This window comes from Melospiza georgiana, chromosome 1 (assembly GCF_028018845.1).
Source record: "Melospiza georgiana isolate bMelGeo1 chromosome 1, bMelGeo1.pri, whole genome shotgun sequence".
Lineage (NCBI taxonomy): Eukaryota > Metazoa > Chordata > Aves > Passeriformes > Passerellidae > Melospiza > Melospiza georgiana.
In genome coordinates this window covers 19,187,663-19,204,927 of record NC_080430.1, presented here as the reverse complement: position 1 = coordinate 19,204,927, position 17,265 = coordinate 19,187,663, and the positions used below count along the sequence as shown (strand labels likewise).

The following is a 17,265-nucleotide window of genomic DNA, read 5'->3' as shown; positions in this document are numbered from 1 at the left end:
CATTGGATTATGCAAGATTTTGGCCAGCCTCCTTAGCTTCATCTGTTTAAGGGTTCATTTTCGCTTGTTTGGCACAAGTCCCAGCAGAGACCTTCAGAATTGTGGTTAGCAACATGAATGAACACAAACTTTGGGAGCTCTTCAATAAGTAGAGCTGGCCAGCTGCCAAAAATACAGTTCCTTATATGGGGTCAGGGCAAAGCTGTGGTTCCCGGAGCCCCCTATTGTATAGAAAACATACTTGTAATGGCTGTTTGCGTTCTTTAAAATAAAAACAAAACAAAACAAAAAAACACCAGGCTTCCAAGTCTATCAAAATAGGAAGTAACAAAATACTGTGCACGTTTTACTAATGACGGAGTCGAGCAAAGGAAATATGGCTCTGTGTAGTTAAACTATAGAGCTGAAAGTTGGACCTTTTGACCTCCACAGCCGGCTTGTGATGTAAGGAACCCAAGCATTTGTGAGACATCTGTTGTCTACCTGCCCTTATTTTGTAAATGGTTTAATAAGATTAAATAATTAGTAGGATAACCACATGGTCGCCATGCTACTAAGTCCTAGCATTGAGCGCATACTTCAGGATCGCAGGGAAGTCTGCCCATCCTGCAAACTGCGGTTGTTTTAAAATGCATTTTAGGTATTTTTAATATTTGGTACAGTACTTTTTTATTAGAAGGGTTTTCTTTAATTAGAAGACCTTACCAGCCACAAATATAACACACTTTAAAACCTGATCTGTTCTCTGAAGTACTGCAATTCTGTTTCTATACTCACAAATGGAAAACATTTTTTTCTTTGAAATACATTGTTTTAAAAAGCATTCAACGTGCAAAAATAATTAAAGTGCATTAAGAAGGCTTCTTTAAAATACATTTAGCATTTCTCCCCGTTATAAAAAACAATTCAAGTTTTATTTGGTTTCTTGCAGGCAAACACCCTACCTGGATCTTCTCTCAGTCTGCCTCCATCCCACATGTACAGCAATAGGCTGAATCCAAATTCAGCCATGGCAGCACTTATAGCTCAGTCTGAAAACAGCCAAGCAGGTAAGCTTCCTCTGCCGGTGCAAATGTGCAGCTTCACAGAACTCCTTGTTTTTAAAAACGTTGTTAAATTGTGTTTTTGATTTCTGCCCAACTTTTGGTTATTAAATGTCTGTACAAAGTTGTTCTGTGTTGGAAGTAAATTCTCAGTTCTGTGGAACAGCGTGGGTTTTCTTCCCCCCTTTTTTCCCTCGGTGTGTGAAATGTAAATGTTTAAGCAGAGCCATCAGCAGGCAGGAATGCACCAGTGTCTCTTGTGACTCCCGTGATTGATGCGCTCAGTTCCCAGCTCTTTGCAGCCGGAGTGACACAGCTCTGGGTTTTGTCGTGAATAGTTGAAACCTTTATTTGCATAATTCATGAAATTGCATTACATACAAGTTCGTGTGAAAGAGATCCCGTTAGAGAACTTGTGCAGCATTTAATAATCTTGTGAATATTTACCGATTGGCATTTGGTACCGCGGGCTCTCCGCTGCGGTTTTAATGAGCCGCTGGCTTTGCTTTGTTTCATTCCCTCCGTAAGGATTTGTTGACATGTCGTAGTAGTCATGCCTGTTTGGGGGAAGGGAATGAGTTTAGCAGTTTACCAAGAATGGATCAGTCATGTCTTTGCCCTCCAAGGGGTCGGAGGTCGCTTGACTCAGAATAGGGGGAGGGCAACCTTGAAGGGGGCAGATAGGGTTATTTTATTGAGAGGCCATAGGGAAAATAACCCTTTTGAGTCCTTCCAAGCAAAACGTTTTCGTATATTTAATGAGGCCTTTTTTGTTTGTTTTACTACCTTTTTAGCAAGGGGCTTTCCTATGCTTTGCTTATAAATAGGAATTAGTGAATTATACGCTTTCATAAAGTTTTCAGTAAATTTGCAGAATAATGCGTGCTTGTTAGATGGCGGCGGTAAGTTTAATACGTTATATATTTTATGAGTTGTTTTGGGATGCAAAGTGTTAAAAAAATACAGAGCATCAGGATTTGCTGTGATAAGCATACAGATTAGCTGTCCACAGCTGTGATTCATTACTTTCACCGTACAAATTAAAAGTGGCTGAGGGGAGGGTACTGCAAATGCAAACCACGCTTCTGTGCTGTAAAACTGAAAGGAATGAAAGAAGTGAACATAATCCATGGCCTGGTACAGCCTCAGAAATGTGTAAGGACAACACCTTACATGCTACAGTTCAGCAATCTTAAACTAGTTACTTATTCACTCTTCAGCAGTAACTACAGATAGAAGTTGAGATTGAAGGTATTTTAAAAATATCTGCATCAGATATTAAAACTCTTATCTAAGAAAAGGTGATTTATCAGCTGTGAAATATTTACACTGCAGATCAAGATCTCGGAGATAACAGCCGAAGCCTTGTTGGCAGAGGAGGATCACCCAGAGGAAGTCTCTCACCACGGTAAGTGTTATTTACATTGGAGAGTGCAGGCAGAGGAAATGTTTTAAAATTTGGAAACTTCACTGTCTTTTTACCAGCAATACCAAAGTGTTTTAAAAGCCCATATATATAAAAATATAAACACATGTGTATAAATGCATGTATTTTTTTATCTGTATATCCTTCTTAAAAATCCCTAATACATCCAGAGAGCTAAAATTGTGGTGAAGTTTACTTTTCTATCAACTGAAATTAGGTTTACAAATTAAGGTTTGTAGGTAGGTTAGTTTGTAGGTAAGTTAGTTAAGTAAGTTACTCCCTTACTTAAGAAATGAAGTCTTGCTTTAGAGGGATTTATTTATCATTTAATCCGTATGTACTGCTTATCTCCTCAGATTTGTCACCACAATCCTAGTTTAGTAATTGCAAAAATTCCAGAATCCCATATACTTAACAATGATCACAAGAATAAGAACCATTAAATATCAGTAAAAATTCCAAGCAAATATTTCCTTCCTTTTCCCTCATAACTTCAAAATTTTTAGCAATTCCCTGTAGAAAAAAGTATTTTTTGTTCTGCTGCAATTCACATTTGCTAGAAAACTTTGAGATAAGAGTTCTGCTGAAACGGTATCATGTTATTTATTTTGTTTTAAAATATTTGTTGTAAAAATTTTAATATTGCATTTTAAATATTTCAGTAATATTTTCTGTGTATTTTAAGCAAATCCTTGTTTAGAGAGCTTTATTTTCCTAACTGGATACAGCATGAGGTACATTTTATGGTGTTATTACTGTGTTTTTTACTTAGGGACTAACCATGAGAAAGATGTATCTGAAAAAAAGATTTATCATGAAAAAAATTTTACGATAGCTAAAAAATGCTAGTTACACAGAAATAGCATTATAATAATGAATTTTATTGCTATAGCATGTGTTTATTATGGTAATTTATAACAAATATCTCTAAATTGGGTAGTTTAATGTACATGCCTGGTGTTGTTGATCTTGTATTATATTCCTTAATTAATCAAAAGACATCTTGCTGGATGGGATGAGATTATCCATTATAATACTTAGGTGTTATTACCTAGTCATGAACTTGTTTTTAAGTTTTCCAGTATGTGTTGCTTCTAAAATAATAAATAGAGAATTTACAAATTAGATTATATTCTTAGTATAAATATGTATACTTACATTAGCATATAAATTGATCTATACAGACAAGGAATTTCAGAGAATTTTGCAAAGGGAAATGCTCAACAATTAGGAAATTACAGAACTTTTGATTTTCTATTAAGTAGTCCTCTGATGCATACATGTTGTGGTAATTACAAGTTTTAATGCCTCCTTAGTTAATATGCAGAGATCGATCTTTGCACTATTTGCATTGGTCATAGCTGTGTTCAGTTTGTCTTCTGATCAAATACTTGGGAAGGTAAACTTCTTAAATGTGATGCTTCTACAGAGTGTGTATGTTCAGGGCATATACAGTGCAGTCCTTGCAGCATGGTGAAACACCAACTGGTTTTGGTGGGGCTGCTGAAGGAGAGCTGGGTGATACAAAGGCCACCTCCGTGCACAGCTGAAAAGGTCCCTGCAGTGCACGGGAGCTGCAGCCCTTTGGAGAGGGGACAGAGATTCTGCCTGGCAGGGGTGTTCAAAAACGAGCCAGAAAGGGGGGTGGGGCTGGGGTGAGAGAAAGCAAGGGGGAGAAATCGGTGCTGTAGTAACAGAATTGAAAGGTGGAAAATTTTAGTTTGAAATACCTAGCATGGAAAAAATGTGGAAAACCTACTCATTCAGTTAAGTTCAGTAGTCAGCGAATTTCACCTCTGGTTTGCACAACAAAAAAGATTACACATATGTCAAGGATTCTGAAATGTGTAGGTACCTCCCCACTTTCCCCACTTCAGTAAATAAGTAACTCTGGTTACTTAAAATATGGTTTATAGTGAATAAAAAGCTAACTTTAAAAAATCTGCTATCTGGAAACTTTGCAACTCCAAATGTTACCTGCTTTATCTATTAAAATTATTTAGCTGCAAGTTCTGACTCTGTTCCCTTTGAAGCTTATGAGATACATAAATAACAGTTCTCCGAAAGAACCATGTGATTTTCAGCGAGTTGCTTAAAATAAAAACACTTGCAGAACATTTGTTTGCTGTTGATGACGCAGCTGATTGCAGCTCTTGGGGAAGACATATGTGACTCATGAGCTTGTATGGTCATTTCCAATTCATATTGTTATATCTTTGTACCCCAATATAACCACAGTGTTTGATGTTTAAGCTGTCGTATTTTAACTTTTAATACATATATGAGAAATATAAATATACCTGGGATATGTGAGCTGTTTCCATTTTGCAAAGGAATTGCTGCTTTTCCCAAGGTAGCACTTAAACTTTTTTTACCCCATACCTAACCTTAGATTTAAAAATGTGTTATGTAATACCTGCAGTGAAATCTGTGTGTATGCTTATATCTAAATGCATTATTCCTTCTAATTAATGCTCTATAGTATAGGTAACTGTACCAAACTTAATCAAAAAACAGCTGTGGAAGCAGGCAAGCTGTGAAACAGGGTTCTCATCTCCATGGCAGGATTGGACCAGTCCACACAGCACTTTTATAATCCTTGGAAACTCTGATCAAATACTGTTTGGAATAAGGATTCAGCCCTAGCATGCAGGAACCATATCCTGTCTAAAGGATGAACAGTTGGAAGAGGAGAGATTGAGTAATGTTGCAATACACAGAAATCTAGATTTTTTTTTTTTTAATCCTTCTCTTGTATGGGCTTCCAGTGAAGGATTGCAGAGGTTATAGCATCATGCACTGCTTTATTTCTGCCTTTTCAAAATTGATAGGAAGCAGTCCAAAGCCCAAAAAGAATTTTGTTGGTGATTTATAATTCAAAAGGCACAATCTGTTAGGGCAGCATTATGTGCTGCTCAGGAACATGCAGAAAGAGAGAGAAGTTTCTGGGGCAGTTGTTCAGTGGTTTTATGTATTTGTTTTCTGGGGTTTTTTTGTTTTGTTTTGTTTTTTTTTGAAGTGGGTTGTTTGTGTGAAGTGTAAGTGTAATACCTCTGTGTAGAATGTTTCTGCATAAACTTTCCTTCTTGCTGCTTCAGCACATCGTGTAAACAGTGTGTTTTGAAACTGCTTTTGCTGTCTCTGTCTGAACTGTTACATGCTGTTGATTTGTCATGTCTTGTCAAAAAACACTACCTTGGTTACCCATTCATCAGGGCTTTTAGTTTTAACAAGTGCTTTCCTTTCTTCCTGTATGCAAAAGAGGAACTATTTATAAATACTTAACAGAGCTCTTAAGTCACCTACTTAAAACCTTTTCTCGTAAAAAATCGCTTTGCTCTGGTGCCTACAAAATGCTCGACAGTCATTAGGTAGCTAATGTGCTGTGACCATTGCTTATTACGGTAATGATAATTAACACACTGATTTCCTGAGCTCTCTGTGCTGTCCTGTACTGGGACTGTGGTGGTCTTGTTGGTAGGTTTGCACCAGGGGTGGAACAGTACAGCTGTGATCCCATGATGGCACCAATTGCCTGCAGTAATAACTGCTACCTGAGAATCTGAGCTCCTGGAATTGAATAAAACCACCCCTCTCCTTTCCCCCTCACAACCAACAACAACACCAAGAACCAGCTTTTAGTGGCTTTGGTGTTGGTCCTGTAGGAGGAATGGGACCTTGCATACACGAGAGCAGAAACCTGAGTCAGAAATACACCAAACATCTGGCTTTGCTCACAAGTTACATTGTGCCCCATCCAGTGCAAAAGAAGCCTTCTCCTAGGGCCTGAGAGAGGTGGCCAGCTTTCTTTGTGCTGAATATTTCATTTTCTCCTGAATGAGAAAAGACATGTGGCAAGGGGATTATTCTTGGAACTGTGTGTGATCATGAGTAAAAAAGGAGGTATATTAAGTGTTCACAGTACAGGCAGAGGATAACTTCTAATCCTTGTGAAATAATACTTTCATGTAGTCCTTCAAAAATCCAGATTTACATGACTGTTTCTAGAACAGGTTAGTCGGTGGAATTATATATGGCCTTTCTATGTGATAATTTTAACAAATTGGTTTTATTTTTCCCAGTTTTCTCAGGGAAAGGTTTGAAGTTTGGTGTGGGTTGTTTTTTTTGCCCCTGAAGTTGGTGGCCTGTTGTATCCATATTATCATGGTTTCCTGCTGTAGGAATGTGTGTTGTGTAATTTAATTCAGTGCTGTGTGTTATTTGCTGTCTTGTTAGTCTGTATGCAAGAAGAGGTTATGTGCTTTTTCAGTATAAATTCTTACACTGTTATAATATGTCTTTCTTTTATTAAAGCCCTGGCAGTGAGAACCAGGAGTTCTTAGTGATTTTGATGAATTAACTTAGTCTTGGAAGCATAAGATATGTAGGTGCTAGGAGCTGATATAAGATAAGAAATTTCAACAGCCTTTTTCTAATACATTTCCTTTCATCCTTTTCTTTAAACAATAAATTGCAATATTTTCAACAGATCCCCTGTGAGCAGCTTGCAGATTCGCTATGATCAATCAGGGAATGGTTGTGGGGAAAACTTGCCCCCAGTAGCAGCCAGCATAGAACAGCTTCTGGAGAGGCAGTGGAGTGAAGGACAACAGTTTTTACTAGAGCAAGGCACTCCCAGTGACAGTAAGTACTCACAATCTGTCTGTTATGACTTTTGCCAACTGTTACTCAGAACTGCTATTCTGTGCTTGTCCAAGAATTTTAATAAAATTTATTTTCTGTTGTGAATTGAAATATAACTGTGGTGTACAGTTCTAGCACAGTTCTTAGTGCATGGCATCGGTAGATTACAAAAGACTTCTCTATAATTATCTGTCTTTTTATAGATGGGGAAGTTGTGTCATGCAAGAGGAAGTAACTTGCAGGTCCACTTGCAGAGTTTGGAAAAGAATTCTGAACTCTTAGATCCACTGCTGTAAATATTGTAGTACAGTTCCCCATTTTTCTTTACTGTGTGATATAAATTGGCATAATAATTTTTTATTGTTAAATCTGACTTTTCTACTTCTGTTGCCGTTTGAAAAGAAAATATTTACAAATGTTAGGCAGGTGTCCTACTGGGTTTTCATGTCTTTATTATGTTCTGCCTTTCTTTTGAGTTCCTAAAGCAAGCAAATTATTATTTTCTCAAGTTATGTTTAATAGAGTGGAATAGTCCAAGAATGAATATGTTAAATGCATAAGTGATCAGTAGATCAGATGGATCTCCATATTCAGTGATGTATCAGTATCAAAGACAATCACTGAATATGTTAAAAATTTTATTTTATTCCAGGTTATGGTTTGTGTTCTATTTTATTGAAGGCCTTATTCTTCTCATTGGTAGTGTAAAGAGGTATCTAGTTAGTATTTTTATGAATGGTATCCTGACAAAAATGCTAATTGTGAGGAAATTCATGCAGGGATAATCCTTTAAACATGATAGCTGGAGGACAGGTTTAGCTAAGTCTTATTGCATCTCATTTGAGCTCACTGAGGGTTCCTTTGTATGTTCTTGAAGAGGAGGGATAAAAGCTAAATCCTTGGGAAATGACCAGATGTGCCTATACCAGTAGACTTATGTCTGTAGTAGCTCCAGAGGTCATGTTAAACAAATACAATTTAGAATTTAAAAAAAGGCAAAAAAAAGAAAAAAAAAAAAGAAAAAAAAAAAAAAAAGGAGGCTATCCCTGTGGCTTTACAGTCACACTGTAGTACTGTTGGGAACTCCAAGTTCCGAAGGCAAGTGGGAGTTTGAGGAGGCTGCGGTCGGTGGGGAAGGCGCTGCCCGGAGCGGGGGCGCGGTGAGCGCGGTGCTCGCAGAGTGCTCCCTGCTGGGGGATGCCGACATCGCTGCCGCCTCCCGGCACCGCCTCGCTGCTCCCAGCGCTGCTGCCGCGTTCGGGGCTCCCGTGCATTCGTGATTCACTGCACGAGTCAGGAAAACAGAACAGCTCCCTTCTCATAAACTTGCTTGTTTTATATGACCCTTGTTGGTTTGCTGTGCTTTTAGTTGAATATGAGCATATTCTTGTCAAACTTCTCTGTTTTATAAGGTTTGCACTTCCTAATACTGCAGCTGAACTGGATTTATCCCAACTATGCAGTTAACCAGTGCTAATAAAATACTACTATTTTCATATTCTGATTTGGGGCTAAGTTATCACATACTGCTGTTTGCTTAAAATGTATGCTGGCCCTAACATTGCTACTCTATCAGTATTGAAGCCAGGGTGTAGAGGTATAGCAAAATTACTACCACAAAACACAGTGAACTTTTTCTGCAATTTAAATTACTCAAAATTAATCTTAAATCTTTCCACTAAAATTCAGACATCTGTAATAATTTTATGTTTTCATATATATGCTAGCCTTAATGTAATGCAGAATTTAAATCGGAATGAAGGTGTTACTTGTTCATTGAATGTGGCTGTGGAATAGAATGTGTGCATTTTTGTCTTAGTTTTAGGAATGCTGAAATCATTACACCAACTTCAAGTTGAAAATAGGCGGTTGGAGGAACAGATAAAGAATCTGACTGCCAAGAAGGAGCGACTGCAGCTTCTCAATGCACAGCTTTCAGTGCCCTTTCCAACAATAACTTCAAACCCCAGCCCTTCTCATCAAGTGCATGCCTTTCCAGTACAAGCACGTAAGTAGAGGGGATTATTAAAGTGTCAGAGTAATTTGAACATGTATTTATATGAAATATCTATTTCATCCACGCATGCTGTTGATGGGAGATGAATATAAATGTAGGATGAATATAGAGCAAGTATTTGCTGATGTGTTAAATGTTTAAACATCAATTGGTTTATTTTTCTGAACTATGACTACTTGTTTCAGTGCAGTTTCTCTTTTACTTCAGTTTGGGGCACATCTGTTTGAATCTATTGATTCACCAATTACTTAGTTAATATTTTACTGTTCAGCAATGATTTTAAAGTTGACTTTACATTTTCTGTGTTTAGCTTTGTCATAGTTTTGAAATAATTATTCTGAATCTTTTTACATGTTCCAGAAATTTAACCACTGTGTATTTTTTGAAATGATTACTTTAGCACCTAGCACCGATTCCTTGAACAGCAGTAAAAGCCCTCATCTGGGAAACAGTTTTTTACCGGACAATTCTCTTCCTGTATTAAATCAGGTAATTTTTATTTCATTCTTCTAAACCCAAACTTGTTACAAGTTAACTCATCCCAGTCCTTGCATTGTGGTGTTAGGTGAAATTTTCTGCAGCTGAGGGGCCTTTGTTGTTTGTTTTGACACCAGGAGATAACCTCCAGCGGCCAAAGCACCAGCAGTTCATCAGCGCTTTCCACTCCACCCCCCGCCGGGCAGAGTCCGGCCCAGCCCGGCTCGGCCGTGCCCGGGGTTCAGCAGGTCAATGGTGTGACAGTGGGGGCACTGGCCACTGGTATGCAGCCTGTAACCTCCACCATTCCTGCAGTGCCCGCTGTGGGTGGAATCATTGGAGCACTGCCAGCCAGCCAGCTGGCAATCAATGGAATTGTAGGGGCTTTAAACGGGGTTATTCAGACCCCAGCTACAATATCACAGAACCCTTCTCTCACTCATGCAACCGTGCCACCCAATGCAACGCATCCTCTGCCAACCACGCTAAATAACAGGTAAGAATTTGTTGATTTTATGTTTTTCCTCACAGTGCCTGCTGTTCTTCGGCTTAGCTGGCTTTTTTTGTCCTGCTCCAAATACACTGTTTATTCCTTCACCTATAATTGTCAAAATAACTTCTGCTCCTGTTCTGTGAACTAAAGTGAGGAGGCATTTAATGGAAGCACAAATAGTCAAGTTAAAGAAGTTTTCTCTGGAGCTTTTGGGAATTCTAGTGAATTCCTGTTTTTTAATCAAGTCACATTCCCAAACAAATGTAATTATGTAAATGTGCTTCAGCTCCTTTTTTCAGTTCAGAAAACAATATTCCTTGTCCTGCCAGTTTTTCGTCCAGGATTAAAGGAGCACTGGAAGAACTACCATTTGTTGCAGTAAGAAGGGGGGAGGGGGAGAAGGGTGTATGGTCGTGTAATTCAAGATGTAATAGGCATAACTAACCAGAGTTGTAATACACTTGCATGGTTTTCAGTTGCCTGCACTGACTCCAAACTCAACAAAATTAGCTTTTCAAGCAGTGTTCTTATGGACTTCTAAATGCATAAAAACATTCATTTGTGAGTATTCCTGGCAGCCTTTGACCAAAGCCAGGTACTCCCAGTAGCATAAACTGCTGCTGCTTGAGCTGCAAGGCAAATGGGTAACAAAAGGAGACAGCTGCTTTCCAGGAGGAGGAATGGACTTCTTGGTCTGGAAGTGTTTTCAGATAGAGCAGAGGCTGGGCCAGCTCTTTCTCACTGCTCCCCTTCCCCACACCCCTTGTCCTGTCCTTCCCTTAGGAAGGAGAACTACAGTTCTGTGTAGAAGTGCCTGTAAATAGGGAGCAGATTACTTGTCTTTAAATAGAGTTTATTTTTGGAGATTATGGTGGATTATCCATCAAAAAAAGACACACGAGATTGTAATGATGCAGGGGATCCCTAATTTCCAGTTTCTTCACTTCCTGTTGGTTTGGCAGCTCCTGAATATTTGTGTACTGTATCATTGTGTGGTATTGCTTCAGTAGGCTCATAAAATCTGATACTTCCAAGTGTATCCTGTTTGGATGTGTCATTAGATTTTTCCTGAGAGAGGAGCCTGTATTTTTCATAGTTTATATCCTTTGTGAACTTGAGGTTTCATAGGATAAACAAGGCATTCTGTTCATGAAAAGTTTTTGTCTTTCTTGAGCATCAGAGGTTTGTGAAAACCACAAAAATTTTGCATTCTCTCCCCAAAAGTGTGGGAAAGAGTGAGAAATACTAGAGAAGATCAATCATATTAACCAGTTTCATGCTGCTTTCCACTTTCAGGTACTGCCAGAATACATCAGTTATGCTAAATACCAGTCATGCCACTGTTTTCTCAAATGATTTTGTTTATACACGGGTGATTTCTTTCTCTTTGTATTGCAGAAGTTCTTTTGTTTCTTTTTTAATATCCATTTTAAGTGCTGAAACTCTTCATTGTGTAGCCCAGTAGCAGAATGTTCCAATTCATGCAAAATACTGCAGCCAGTATCCTGTTTTTAAGCCTTCATTCTGACTGTTAGCAGAGTCTGGAATACTCCCAGTGACTCCCTATTTTCTGCTGCAACAAGCTCATGCTGTACAAGTCTGTCAGCACTTCCATCTCTCTGCTTCTATTATGGCATGATCTCTTTCTGCACTGCTCCCTCAATAATACTAATTTAAAATTAATGGTTATATTAAATTTAAAAGTGCACTTTTCACACAATTCTCTGTTTTGTTTGGGCATATCCACACTATTTCCCAGGCCCTCTTCCTTTTGAGGTGTTTGACAATTAACCTCATTTTCTGTGATTTTTCAGTATTTTTGGTTGTATGTTCAGAAGGGAAAAGTTCAGTAATGTAAGTGCTAATATGATTCTGGTAATGACATGTTCATTCCTCGTTCCTCTTTGTCCCATTAGAAATGCTTAAGTGAAATATATGAAAAAATACATAGGAACTAAGTTTTGTTGTGGGAACTAAGTTGCAAAAAGAGGCTCTGGGATGATTTTGAAGGAAGGAGAAAAAATGGACAAAAAAATACTTTCTACTGATTGAAATTTTTGGTTCTAGAACTGTAGAATGGGACACCTGCCAGGCTGGAGTTTGGTGCTGCTTCAGTGACAATTGGTTGACCGTTTCTTTAATGTTAAATTTCCCAGGGTACTCCTCCTCTCTGAATGGCCTGGTGGGAAGGTTGAATGGTGCCAAGCACAGGCAGGCTCAAAGGTTTGGTGCTGTGGTGATGTGAGCTCTCTGACCCTGGTTAGATTGTGTGCTGGGGTCCAGGTTGGAGGTGGTTTAAATCAGTATTGGCAAGGTGTTGGAAAGCTACATGAGAATTCAGCCCTGCTTTCTAACTTCAGGGTATTGTTCTATCATTTTAAAAGACTTGCCAGATGTTGCTTGTTACAGTAACTTCACAAACTTCAGAATCTATTCCAACAGTTTAATGTGAAAAATAGGCAAAGTATTCACCAATACACGAAGACTTCTGTATGCATATTGCCCTTATATGAACTCTCTAACTGTGGCACACAAGGAGGTGAGAAAACACTGATTTGCACACTGTTGTTGGAGAGAGTTTCAAGTTGTAGGTAAAAGAACCCACATTCATTTGACAGAGAAAAAATACTTGATCCTTTTCTGGGAAAAAAGATGGCTTAGTACAGATTGCCAGCAAGTGGGAGATTAAGTGATTGGAGGAAAGAGATAGGATTGTTTCTTTACATTCTCACAACCAGACAGGAGTGTAGGATGGAGAGTTTCAGACTGGTCATGTACCTTTTAATGAGAAGCTAGAAAGGATTAAATTTACATTCCAGGGTGATCTGGTGTAAAGAAAGCTCTGTGGTGAAATTTAGTGAACTGTCTCTTCTGGGAAGCTTGGGAACCACAGCATTTTGTCCTCTGCAGTTCGGTTTTGTTTCTAGACACTGAGATCTCAGCTGCTGACTGAGGGTATTTTCTTTCAAGTGCCAGTGCACAGCAAGAGGGGCAGGCAGAGCGATTAAAGAGAAGGGAGAACAACAGCAGAAAAAAGAAGTGCAAAGGTAAAACATGATCTGGGAAAAAGAAAGAATGGGATAAAAGAATGAACAAAAACAGCGGAGAAGATTCATGCCAGTATAGAAGAATACAGAAAAAGTGAGGTAAAAAGAGAAGAAGGAAATAATGGTAATATTAGTCAGAATACTGTGGGAAATAGTGTGAAAGGCTTTATTTACCTAAGTCCAGGTAGAAGCATTCTCAGCCTTTCCCTCACCCACCAAACAGGTCATCTTGTCACAGGACATCAGGTCAGGCAAGCAGGACCTGCCTTTCACAAACCTGTGCTGGCTGGGCCTGATCCCCTGGCTGTCCTGTGTGTGCTGTGTGGTGGCACTCCAGAGGATCTGCTCCCTGACCTTCCCTGGCACCAAGGTCAGGCTGACAGGGCCTGATGCTGAGATCCTCCTTCAGCCCTTTTCTAGACAGGCATTGCATGTGCAATCTTGTAGTCAGCTGGGATCTCAAGATCCCAGTCAGCCAGGGCTGCTGGAAATTGGTTGAAAGTGTCTCTGTGTGCACTTCCATCAGCTCTCTCAGTATCCTTGGGTGGATTCCATCCAGCCCCATAAACTTCCAGTTGACACAGGCTCCCCTTTCCCATAGGGAATCCTAAGTGCAGCCCAGCAGGTGTTCCTGTAGTGCTGAGACCGTGCAACAAAGTATGGGACAAAGTTCACACGTGGCTTGCCCTGTCCCTGTAGGAGAAAATGGTGGTGCTTTAGGTATTTGCATATTGGCAAATACAAAGTTAAGACAAAGTCAAATTACAGCAGAGTTGGGCCACAGTTTGCTGGCTGCTGTAAAAACACAAGATAAATATTATGCCCTGAGGAGCTACATGATTGCAGCCTAATGGTGTGCATTTGTGGTGTAGGTGAATCATTCTTTACTGCCAATCCCAACAAGCAGTCCTGACATCCTATGCACACCTTCTTACCAGAACTTCTGCATCACACAGTGACCTCATCTACATTAACAGAGAATCTGTCAGTGTGTTCTGTATTGGTTAAAGTTTCAGCTCAGTTCCCACAGGTTGCAGCCCATTGTTCAACACCCAGTATGAGGGGAGGGGACAGAAGTCGTACAGCTAAAAGGGAAATACTTAATTTTTCAACAGCAGGATAAACCTATCATGAAACAACACCTTAATATTTTAATGGGTGTTTAAAACTAGTAAAAGCTAAGACTCTATTGAAAGAGTAGATCCAGCTGTCTTCCTGGTCTGCTATTCCCAACACATCCTTGTTCATGCAGTTGGTCTTGCAGTAAACTGGTATAGCTGAAAAAACCCTTTTATTTACAGCCTGCTTGTCAGCTGGATCTATTCCTGCCCAGTTCCCTAAATATTGCAGACAGTTTTATGTAGGTATGAAAACAGAGACTGGGAGTGAAGTAGTTGGCAAAAGCAGAGGCAGCTTCATTCCATGGCAGCATCCCTTGGCCCCTTGCAAGGCTGAAGGTGTTTGCTGAATTACAGAAAGGTGTGGGCAATATCAGTGGTTTGAATGGCACAAAAGATGGGAATTAGAAGGAAACCAGGATAAAGTAAATGCTTGGTAACTAGGTGTTAAAGTTTGGTAAGAGCTGTCTTGTAATAGAAGATCTGGCCTGTTGGTGTAAAGTATTTAAAAGTACTTTAGAATTGATAATTATTATCAGAGTTTCAAATAATGTGCATGGTGTAGACATGTTACAGGCAAGAGGTTGCTGTTGCTCAGCATAAGTGAGACTTGGGGATGGTGTCAGAAATTGCAACGGGACAGTTGGATGATATTTGCAGTATGAAATCAAATGCTAAACAGGGTCTGTCTGTTTGTATACATCTTTTCTTTAATGGAAAGCTGAAGTAAAAAGTTCCCATACTTCCATATAAACCACAGTATTACCCTGTCAACTCTACAGTGCCTCGGGACTAGGATTGCTTTCTGACCAACAGAGACAACTATTACTTCATCAACAGCACCAGCAATTTCAGCAGTTACTAAGCACCCAGCAACTCACATCAGTAAGTTTTTCAGTTAATTATGATTTATTACTGTATTGTATTCTAAGACATGGAGAAACTCTTGAGCTTAATATAAATAGTAGTAATGCATTAAACTTGATATTAAAGGTTTTGATAATGTTTTAGTCTTCCATTGCTTCAGCCTTTTTGGATGATAGTCATGTAAAATGTTAGGATATTACTGGGCTGTGTGTATGGCTAGAATAATAATTCCCCAGTGCCTTGAGTTCCATTTTGTCCTGTGTGGACATGGAGGCTTGTCTCTCAGCATCAGCTGTGGGCAGCAGAGCTTGGGAGCATGTGTGGATTCTAACAGTACTGTGACCTGTCTTTGATTCCACTGGAACACCAGCAAAAGAATTTTGGATGTCATCTCCTGAGCTGTCTTTGCTCTGCTTGCAGTATTCATATAGGGCAGTAGGTAACTGGTTTAAGTATTTGTATTGTTAATTATATAGTTTTAGTTCAGTCTTCTCAGGTGTGTTTGTTCTGACAGAGGCCTGATGAAGCCAGCAGGCTTAGCTGAACTTCTGCTGAGCTACTGATTTCGGGAAGTCTGCCAGGAACTTCCTTTCCCACAGTCTCATGGAACTTCATTAGTGTAACCTAAATTAGCTGGGATTAGTTTAAGGGTTGCTCTAACTGAAGATCTGGATAAGCAGGAACCCAGGGAGGAGCTATTTTTCAGCGGCTAATTATTGATTTTTTTTTTCTTCCTCCTCTCTCTCCCCACATTACTCAAGGAACAGCATCAGGCCCTTTTGTATCAGTTAGTACAGCAACAACATCACCATCACCAACACCATCAGTCTGAAGTACAGCAATTGCAGATTACTGGAGGAGCACAGATACCCATAAACAACTTACTTTCAGGCACCCAGGCCTCACCACTGAATGCAGCTGGTACCAACCCATTCCTTTCAATTCATGGAGATAATGCAGCTCAGAAGGTGACAGTAAGTATCCTTCTCATCTCACTTTCCGTGCAGTACCTCCAGGAGGTAACTAAAAGATAAGAAACAGGTTCTGTGCCTGTATTCATAAATCAAAGACGGTGGATTTTTTTGTCTGTCTTTGTTTTTCTTGAGCCTTGGACTGCACTTAAATGAGGCTCAGAAATGTGTGAACTTGTAGTCACACCAGACATGTCTGCTGCACGCTGTTGCTTCTCTGGATCAGAACACCAATCCAGTGACCCTTGCCTTCCTCTTGTAATTACAGCTGCAGCCCTAGCCCTCCTCACCCTACTTCTTGCCCAGTACTGTGCCCACTGGTTTGTGGCTCATTCCTTTTACCACCTTACTGTCAGTTTGCCTTGGCCAGGCCTCAGGCCCTGTGGAGCTGTGGGGAGTAGCTGAGGAGCCCATTGCTGGGAAGGTGGAACCTGTGTTAGGAGAATGTGCTGTGTGCATCCTGCTGCTGCCTGGGAGAATGAGGCTGTGCATTGGGGGGCTGAGGCTCTTCTGCTTCATTGAGTAATAAAACCTTTCCTGGACAGATAAAGAAACAAGACTTATTTTTTCTGGCAAGGATGTTCCATTATATTCAGCAGTATTTGCCAATAATCTCCATCCCCAAGACAAGAACTCTTTATTCAAGAATTCAGAGAACAGGCTTCATGCTTTTAGGGTCCTACAATTAAGATAAAAGGATAAAGGAAGAGCATATGAAACTTGGAAAAACAAAGGATGAATAGAGCAGGAAGACATAAAGTTTCAGCATTCCTTGCAGAAGACAGCAAGTGGTAGTGGTAGAGAAGAAAGAGCAGCTTGTCTGCAAGAGCAGGTGGGGAGAGTTTGGGCTGAGTATGAGTCCCCTCTCTGCTCCCCACTCCCAAATCCTCTGGCTGCTTTAGGAGTGCTGTGGTGGAAGACTCGGGCTGGGCTTCTGTGTAGCTCGGGCTACTTCCAGGTAGTGCTCACTTCCAGATACAAACCACATAAATGATGAGTTTTCAAGATGATTTTTCCTGAAACAGCTCCCTTCCATTCAAAGTTGTGAGCACTTCCTTTTGTTCAGCTTTGTGCTATGGGGTTTGGACAGTTGTGACATCAGAGCTGTGAATGGTCACACAGGGCTTGTCTCCAGACCTTGCCTCCATTCAGAAATGTTCAC

At 39.8% G+C, this 17,265-nt stretch overlaps 1 protein-coding gene across 2 annotated transcripts in view; it reads left to right on the top strand.

Annotated features, from left to right (window-relative positions):
• The window catches only part of MLLT10 (MLLT10 histone lysine methyltransferase DOT1L cofactor), a 123,432-nt gene that overhangs the window by 103,622 nt on the left and 2,545 nt on the right, over positions 1-17,265 (top strand). For both annotated transcript variants that reach the window (XM_058026901.1, XM_058026892.1), the window contains exons 12-19: positions 932-1,049; positions 2,379-2,451; positions 6,959-7,113; positions 8,933-9,121; positions 9,531-9,619; positions 9,745-10,103; positions 15,048-15,150; positions 15,894-16,106. In XM_058026901.1, coding sequence (XP_057882884.1) covers positions 932-1,049; positions 2,379-2,451; positions 6,959-7,113; positions 8,933-9,121; positions 9,531-9,619; positions 9,745-10,103; positions 15,048-15,150; positions 15,894-16,106 — 1,299 coding nt within the window. The remainder of the gene's footprint in view (positions 1-931; positions 1,050-2,378; positions 2,452-6,958; positions 7,114-8,932; positions 9,122-9,530; positions 9,620-9,744; positions 10,104-15,047; positions 15,151-15,893; positions 16,107-17,265) is intronic.